This window comes from Cervus canadensis, chromosome 4 (genome assembly GCF_019320065.1).
Source record: "Cervus canadensis isolate Bull #8, Minnesota chromosome 4, ASM1932006v1, whole genome shotgun sequence".
Lineage (NCBI taxonomy): Eukaryota > Metazoa > Chordata > Mammalia > Artiodactyla > Cervidae > Cervus > Cervus canadensis.
Window position 1 is genome coordinate 104,822,165 of NC_057389.1, and position 8,822 is coordinate 104,830,986.

Below are 8,822 nucleotides of genomic sequence, written 5' to 3' on the forward strand. Positions count from 1 at the left end.
GCTGGGGATGCCCCACCTCGGCCCTTATCGGAGTTGAGGGGGGGCATTTCCAGGGAGATGCCCTCACTCCCCATGCCCAAACTAGACCCTTGTGGTGGGGGTCATGCAGACTGGAGTTGGGGGGGCCCATCCTTCATATCCAACAATCTCTGTTGTGTGTTTTGTTTTTTTTCCAGTGTCCTCAAAAAGATTTTCTGCCAAGGTGAGCCGCTCGGTCATGGACCCCTGTCTCTGGGGCCTTCACCTCTGCCCTACTGGGCTGGCAGAGGCAGGGGAGGTGGGTGGTAAGGGCTGGGCAAACGCTTTTCAAGGGGCTTTTTCCCACTGGTTCCCCGACCCCCACCCCAGGCCAGCTGCAGGACTGCTGGGTGACCAAGGCCTCCCCTGCCAGGCGCTGGGGCCAAGGCCATCTGTCTGCACCCTGAGTCTGCCTGGACACAGCCCTCCCTGGGAAGTGACAGGAGACCCACGTGTCCTGGGGGTGGTGATGAGGGGACTTGATGGTCTAAACTCACAGGTTTCACATTTGATATATTTTTAAACACAGAACAGGTGTCATTGTTGTTTGTTGTGGTTTTAGTCACTAAGTCACATCCGACTCTTTGCGACCCCACGGACTGTAGCCTGCCAGGCTCCTCTGTCCGTGGGATTTCCCAGGCAAGAATACTGGAGTGGGTTGCCATGCCTCCCTCCAGGGCATCTTCCCCGCCCAGGGATCAAACCCACATCTCCTGCATTGGCAGGTGGGTTGTTTACCACTGAGCCACCTGGGAAGCCCACAGAGCAGGTGTTGCCTTCTTAATAAAGGAAAATAAAGAATATTTTAAAAGCTAGGTTACCAAACACCTACAAAACCCCCTTAGTGGGGCTAAGTCTGCTTTGCAACCCTGCTTTCCCCCGTCTCACTTCATGGTTCCCAGGGTTGGAGGAGAAGGGGCGGGGGTCCCAGCGCAGAGCCCGGGGACTTGCGGGCGGTCTGTGAGGTCCCCGCCCTTCCCAGGGGTTTTAGGGCTGGTCTAAGGACGGCAGCTGGAAGGGCAGCGGCGCTCCGCCCGCGAAGGCCGGGCGGTCAGAGGCCTGGGGCGCTGACACCGCCCCCTCCCCTGCCTGCCCCCAGGAGGCCTTCAGGCTCCTCTACTTCACCTACCTCCACGAGGGCTTCTTGAGCCTGTGGCGCGGCAACTCGGCCACCATGGTGCGTGTGGTGCCCTACGCCGCCATCCAGTTCAGCGCGCACGAGGAGTACAAACGCCTCCTGGGCAGCTACTACGGCTTCCGCGGAGAGTGAGACCCCGCTTCCCCCCAAAACCCCGGCCCTCTCAGCTCTGTTACCGTACCCTGTTCTCCTGCCTTCCACCTGGCCACCATGTCAGGACTTCTCTCGTTTCCCCGGTCTCCTCGAACCTACATCCCAGGACGGCCACGGTCCCCCTGTGCCCCAGAGCAGGTGGGAAAGACGCCTGTCCTTCATTCATTCAGACAAGCAGGGGCAAAGGCAGGCACCCCCAAGAGACACCCCCCGCCCCGCCCATCAGCTCGGGAACAGGCTGCGCGTCCCCCACCTCTACCCCCACCCCAGACCTGTGGGCACCCGGAGCCCTGCGGGCTCACCTTCGCCCCCACCCGCTTTCAGAGCCCTGCCGCCTTGGCCCCGCCTCCTCGCGGGCGCGCTGGCTGGAACTACGGCCGCCTCGCTGACCTACCCGCTGGACCTGGTCAGAGCGCGGATGGCTGTGACCCCAAAGGAAATGTGAGTCTCACCCTGGTTTTCACCAGCACCGGGGGCTCTGTGTCTAGTGGGGTTCCCCGGCGGGCTGGGGATAGGGTCTGGGCCTCTGTCTGCAGCGGCGGATGAAGCTGTGCTGAGGCTGTGTTGCCCCAACCTCCCTGGGCTCCGCTGCTTTCCAGAAGGACAGTAACTGGGTCTCTCAGCTTCGGTGGCAGTCTGCTTCCATCAAACCCAGAGTCTCCATGTTGAGTCGAGAACAGATCTGCTTAATATGCATCTGAGTAAAAAGCCAAGGGCCGAGCACAGCAAAGACCCCAGTGGTGAAGGTGGCCTGTGGATTGGGGATGCGTGGTCCCCTCAAACGCCGGAACTTCTGCATGGTGGTTCTGTCAACATCCAGGCCTGCCCCCGCCGACTGGGAGGAGAGAGAATTAGTGAACTGATGTCTGCAGCCCCCACCCCCGCACCGCTCTGTCTTACAGGTATAGCAACATCTTTCACGTCTTCATCCGCATCTCGAGAGAAGAGGGGCTGAAGACCCTCTACCACGGATTCGTTCCGACCGTGCTGGGGGTCATTCCCTACGCCGGCCTGAGCTTCTTCACCTATGAGACCCTCAAGAGCCTGCACCGAGGTGAGGAGCGGGGCGCACACACCTGTGTGTGGATGGATGGGGAGGTGGAGGTGGATGGGGGCGAGTGGAGGGAGGGGCAGGCTGGAGGTCCAGGGTCTGGATCAGGAGGAGACAGAGCAAATAAGCCCACTGCTACCTGCTACTTGGTGTGATCTGGTGTTAACAATCTGCCTTATGTGCTCAAAGTTGTTTTTTGTTAAGGAAGACGGTCAGGGTAAAGCCGAGATCCCCGGCACCCAATCCCCAGCCCCTCTTGCCTCACCCCGGCCTCTTTATTAGGGTCGGCTCCACCTTTCACCTTCATCGGAAACCCTTCTCCCTGGGCTTGAGTGCAGCCTCCGCGCTGTTCCTGGTTATCGGAAGTGGCTGAGGGGCTGCCCTCTGCGCTTGCCCTAGTGCAGCACTGGTCCGTCCTGTTTGGGGGAGGGTGACCCCCGTTGGGGGGCGGTGAGGCTGTTGCAGGTTTTCTGTGTTCAATCGACATCCAGGAGCTGTTCTCCTTGTGTGGGTCTGAGACCTCGTTTTTTTGTTTTACCTTTTCCACCCTCTGCTCCTCCAGCGGCCAGGCTTGCACTGGGGCCCGGCTCCCTTCCCTCCCGCTCCTGGTGCTGACAAGTTCCATATGTTCTGCCAGTCTGCTGAGTGAATAGGGCGGCTCCCTGTTTTTAGTCCCTAATTTCAAATTGAAAACAGCATGTTTTTAAAGAACCCCTATTGATCCCTTGCTGTTCCCTCCTCCCTCCAGCCGGCAGGTCCTCACACCAGTAGAGAGGACACCTGTTGGGCAGGCTGGGCAGTGTAGAGGGTTCGGGGCAGAGTGATATTCTCTTTCCTTACAAGATGGGAAACAAGAGGGACTGGAGCTGAGCTTGTTCTGGGTCATAGAACTTGGTTATATGATTCTTTGTGCTTTGCAGTTGTAAAAATCTTTTGGATCTCACATTTGGTTAAAAATGGGGGATCAGTAGGTGAGGAAGAAGGGGAGCCGTGGCCCAGGAGAGCTGGCCGGCCCTGAAGCCCTGAAGCTGTGACACGGCGTGCAAGTGTGAGCGCGGTGCAGGGGCGCGCGGGTGGACGCCAGCACCCCTGGCTGCCAGCGCGCCCCTTCCCATCGCCCTCACAGCCCCTCCCACCCTTCCCCCTGCAGAGTACAGCGGCCGCCCGCAGCCCTACCCCTTTGAGCGCATGATTTTCGGGGCCTGCGCTGGCCTCATCGGGCAGTCTGCCTCTTACCCGCTGGACGTGGTGCGGCGGCGCATGCAGACGGCCGGCGTCACAGGCCACCAGCGCACCTCCATCGTGCGCACCATGCGCACCATCGTGCGGGAGGAGGGCGTGGTGCGCGGCCTCTACAAGGGCCTGAGCATGAACTGGCTCAAGGGCCCCATCGCCGTGGGCATCAGCTTCACCACCTTCGACCTCATGCAGATCCTGCTGCGACACCTGCAGAGCTAGGGGCGGGTGGGGTCAGCCGCGCTAGAGCTTCAGTTGGCGGTGGACCGCTGACCCCTTCCGTGTCTGAGCCCAGGGAGCAAAGATGTGCCGGGTTCCACGCAGAACGCGCACAGATGCGCCTTGTGGAACGAGCTGCGGGCCTGGGGGGCCTGAGCTCACTGCGGCCCAGGTCTGAGGGGAAAGCCGGGGGCCCTTGTGCGTTGTTGGGACTGGGGGCGGGGTTCCCACGCCCTCTTCTTCCGGCCTCAGCTGGGCTGGGGCTGCCCCTGGAGGGGTTCGCTGTGAACGCCCTGAGTGGGGCGTGGCCAGCACTGCCTCCCGGTGTGTTCTTTGCCCTTGGACAGGCTCCTGGTTCTAGGGACCTGGTCCCCACTAGGCTCAGAGCCAGACCTCGCCCGCCCCTTGCTGTTCTGAGTCTGTGTTCTTGGGTGGAGGTAGGAGCGAGTGGGGGGAGCCCCAGAGAGTGTGGGGCCAAGGTCTGGCCTCCATGAGACCAGCTGTCTACTCAGCTGTGGCTCCAAGTGCAGCCTCCCACCCTGCCCCGCCTTTTCCTGCCTTCACCACTATTTCCCAGGTGACTTCTCCCTCCCCAGAGCCTGTGGCTTCTTCCAAGAGTGTTATCCTGATCGAAGACTCCTTATCCCAGGCCCCAGAATTGGGTCTTCCCCTGTTACCCCTCTCCCACCCAGTTCGCACGGTTCCCAGGAGGGTCACGCCTCCAGGCAACAGGGTTTGAGGAATTGCCATGGGTTTGGGTCTGAGTCCCAACCTGGAGGCATCTGCCTGGATTGCCAGGAAGCTCTCGGCCTACTCCACTGGCTGCAGTAATGGAGGCTGGGCCTCAGGCCCTGACCCTCTGCCCCTGGGCGTGGGGGCTCCTGGGGGGGAACCCATGGCATCTTGCACATTGTGGGTGCCCCACCTGAGCAGTTTCTTGGCTGGGACATGGGGCAATTTAAGGCCTGTGGGGTTGTCTGATTTGAGCCCGAGACAGCATCTGGGCTGGAGGCAGGAAGCTTAAAAAATGCAGGGTCCCCCAGGGAGCTCGTCTCACAGAGTACCCCCCAGGGCCCACCAGGAATCACAGGGACTCAGAAACACCTGTTTTCTAATGACGTTTGGAGTTTGATTTTTGCTTTCGTTTTTCAATCTGGCTGGCCCTGGGTCTAGACACCGAAAACCCTAACCAGTCCAGTCTGGTTCCAGGACCAGGACAAGCAGTGGGCCGGTTTTCACAGTGGGCTCAGTAGCCATGAGGTGTGAAGGTCTGAGGGGGTGTGTTTCTGCCACACATGCATTTCCTATTGTGGCCTCCATTTCCCCCTTTTATTCTGTCCTGTTCCCGTTCTTGCCTTAGTCCCGTGGGTGGGAAGACCCCTCCTTCTGTCCTTCCTGCATATCTCCAGCAGCCAACCCCAGTCTTGTCCGCAGACTCTTGTTCCCAGGGGTCCGAGCAGCCTGTGATGGCTGTCCCGTGGGGTAAGCATCACACCCACCTTCTCTCCCAGCCTTGCCCAGCGCTCAGGAGAGGCAGGGGCACCCCTCACAGGGAGACGGGATGGGAACATGAGGGTGCCCAGGCCGGGGGTCCGCCCCTGGTGGGTGAGACCGAATGGATATCTCGGCAGTGCCCTCCTCTGAGCTGCAGGCTGGGCTGAAGCAGGGAGGGCCCCAGTGTTACCCGCCCCAGAGCGCCTCTCCAGGGTGGCTCCCACCCAACTGCACCTCGCCAGCGCCGACTCCCCTTACCCCCAGCCCTGCACACAGTCGGACCTTTGCCCTCGGCAGTCGTACCCCTCTCACTGATTGCCTGGCCTGATTTGGAGTTACATTTTGATGCCATGAAGACACTTTGTTTATACATAATGTTTATATATTTTAAAGATTTGTGCCAAGAGAGTATATTTAATAAAAATCAAAATGATTTTTTTTCTCCTGCCGGTGTCTCTTCTTCGGCTCTGACCCTCATCCCCTAGGAACCAAAAACATGGTTGAAGTTATTTTGACAGATTGTTGAATAACCTTTTTTTTTTTTTTAATGTAATTGCTGTATGGATTGTTAATCCTAACCTTGATTTGGTCAGGATTTGCTAGAAAATGCAAACTGCACGAAGAGTTTACTGTGAAAAGTAGGTCTGGCTCCCTGTTCCCTTTGCAGGGACATCTCCCATTACCAGTGCCCCCTCCCAGAGAGATCCTGCATGCACACACTTGGCCCTTTGGGGACATCTGTCAGGATGGGCTGTGACCTGCTTCAGTGAGCACTGCCCCAGAGTCCCATGGTTTCTCCAGTGACCTGGGTCTGCTCTGTGATGGGCTGAGGCTTCCAGCATGAGTGTCACTGTCCACAGGGGCAGGAGGGTGAGGCCACCAGAGGGCTCCCAGGGGTCCTGGGAGTCGCCTCACCTGCAGCCCATCGTGTGGAATGGCGTGCAGCACCCACCCAGCCCGGGACCAGGAGTGGGCGCCTCCGTGGGCAGGGGAGAGACAGGCCGGGCGAGCACACTTGCCCGTGCACAGAGGTCCTGGGATGGCCCACGGACTGCTCTGCATGCTGTGTTCATCCAGCCATATTTCTTGCAGGTCGGTAGCTGTCGAATACAGGATGCGTTTAGTAGCAGTTTCGTGTTCCCCAGGGGGATGGCCTGTGATGAGATCCACCAATCCCTATTGACCAGCAGCTAGGGTGTTACTGAGTTGTTTCCATGACAACCTGGTAGTGGCTCCTGCGGGTTCCTGAATTTCTCCGCTTCCCCCAACATCCATCCCAACTTCTGGTCAGTCCCATTTCTCACACTGTCTCCTGAGCCTGAGGGGTGAGGTCGGCCCCTCCTCACTCTCTTCCAACATTGTGGCATCCCCTAATATACAGAGGTGAGCTCTTGACCCCATCTGGACCTGTGACAATAAAGATGTTTGCTAACCACTTCCAGGGAGACCCTCAAGATGCACCCTCCCTCTTCCACTGGCCCAGGAGCTGAAACCCCAACCCTGGGTGGTTGTTGGCGCTATCTTGTGACTGCAAGGTCAGAAGGATGAAGATGCCACTGCAGAAAGTGGAGCAGAGGGACTTTCCTGGTGGCCCAGTGGTTAAGTTGCCACACTCCCAGTGCAGGGGGGCCCAGGTTCAACCCCTGGTCAGGGAACTAGATCCCGCAGGCCACAACTAAGACCTGACTTGGCTAAATAAATAATTTTATTTTTTTAAGTAGAGCAGAGATGAGCAGAGAAATTGGATTTCTTGGTGACATTGTTTGGGATGCTAGATTCAGTTTTACCTGAAGCCAAACTACCTCTCAACTTCCAACAACACAAGTCATTTTATTCCCTATTTAAAACAGAGTTGAATTTCCTAGCCCTTTCTGACCCAAACCTCCTTCTATGTACCTCTTTGAGCTCATAAGGTAGTATTCCTGTAGCCTAAGTTTCTAGGAATGAAATTGCTGGATAAATATCAGGGATATATTAATAGTATGGTTCATGCTGGTGGCAAGCCTGGCGTTCATGGTTCCCACCCTATTTTTAGCTATAAGCCACCTGGACCCAGCCTAGGGTTCTCTGCCGGAACACAATCAGGAGCCAATGACTGTGGACAGCTGAAGCGTATGTGATGCAGCCCCTCAACACCAGCATGGGACCACTCAGGCTGTGCCCTACGTTTTCCCCCTGAGGTCCCCAGCAGGACCCAGCCCAGACTGCCCAGAGTCGCTGGCTCATTGGCGCCCCCTGCTGGCTTCTTTCCTCCCTGTCTGACATCCCTACCCTCCTAGAGGCTTCCTGAGGTCACCTCTCAGGTGAGGTCCCTGAGTCTTAGAGACAGGGTCATCTTTGGGGGGAAATCTATCCAAAGATGAATAGAAACATCAGCTATTCCTGCAAAGAGATTGTATCCATGTACACCACATGCCTCACGCCTGAGTTTCCTACGGCCACCCTAACAGTGTACCATGGGCTGAGTGGCTTAAAATAACAGAACTTTATTTTGCCAAAGTTGGAAGCCAGAGGTCCAAAATCAAAGTGTTGGCAGGTTTGGTTCTGAGGGCCAGGAGGGAAGGATGTGTTCTAGATCTGTTATTGAGCTCTGACTGACCGACTTCTTCCTGTGTCTTCCCCCTTGTCTTTCCTCTGTGCTAGTGTAAGCAGAGAAGTTAGGGGGTTCCAGGAGAAAGAGAACCAGGAATGGCTCTCGACCTAAGAGAAGCCGTTTTGGCCTAAGCCACTTTGTGATCTCAGCCAGGCTGCAATGCTTATCCTTGAACAGGTCTCAGTAATTAATGATCTTAAGGGAACAAAGGAAGGCAGGAACAGAGAAAAGGCAGTCAAACAATAGTGTAGTAATAAAGCAGAATCCCAGTTCCCTCTTCAAAAATTTTTTAAATTGATGTTGATTTATAGTATCGTATTGTGTAAGTTTCAGGTGTGTAGCACAGAATATGTATATTCTTTTTCAGATTCTTTTCCCTATAATAATATATCTTCAAGTTCTGCAGGAACTAAGGCCCCCAAGCAGGTGGAGGGTGGAATGATGTTGATTCTTCTGACTCCAATCAACTAAAGCTTGGACTCTGTGGACCTTTGCCCCAGTCCTATGCTGAATTCTCCTCTGCTCAAGCCCCTTCATGAATATATGTGTACCCTGAGCTTAAAACTTCCCCAGTTTTGCTTTCAGGGAGACACTGCTTTGGGAAAGATCCCCAGTGTTTCCCTTACTTGCTGAAAGTCACCATAACTCCTTCCATTCATCTTCAGCTTGGTTGTGTCAGTTGGCTGAACACCTACCAAGAGGTGAACCTAGTTTTCAGGTAACACAAGTTCAGGTCCAAATTTCCTCTTATAAAAATTTTTTTTTCCTCTTGTAAGGATACTAGTCCTACTGGATCAGGGCCCACCCTATCAACCTCATTTAAAAAAATATATTTGTTATTTGTTTTTTGCTGCACTACATCTTCACTGTTGTGCCCAGGCTTTCTCAACTGTGGCGAGCAGGGGCTACTCTTCCTTGGG

The 8,822-nt window shown here is 56.1% G+C and overlaps 1 protein-coding gene across 2 annotated transcripts in view; it reads left to right on the top strand.

The window, feature by feature from the left end:
* The window catches only part of SLC25A42 (solute carrier family 25 member 42), a 43,039-nt gene extending 37,296 nt beyond the window's left edge, over positions 1 to 5,743 (top strand). For both annotated transcript variants that reach the window (XM_043467447.1, XM_043467448.1), the window contains exons 4-8: positions 177 to 202; positions 1,118 to 1,284; positions 1,634 to 1,750; positions 2,212 to 2,363; positions 3,511 to 5,743. In XM_043467447.1, coding sequence (XP_043323382.1) covers positions 177 to 202; positions 1,118 to 1,284; positions 1,634 to 1,750; positions 2,212 to 2,363; positions 3,511 to 3,818 — 770 coding nt within the window. In that variant the 3' untranslated portion in view covers positions 3,819 to 5,743. The remainder of the gene's footprint in view (positions 1 to 176; positions 203 to 1,117; positions 1,285 to 1,633; positions 1,751 to 2,211; positions 2,364 to 3,510) is intronic.
* Positions 5,744 to 8,822: the final 3,079 nt, after the last annotated feature.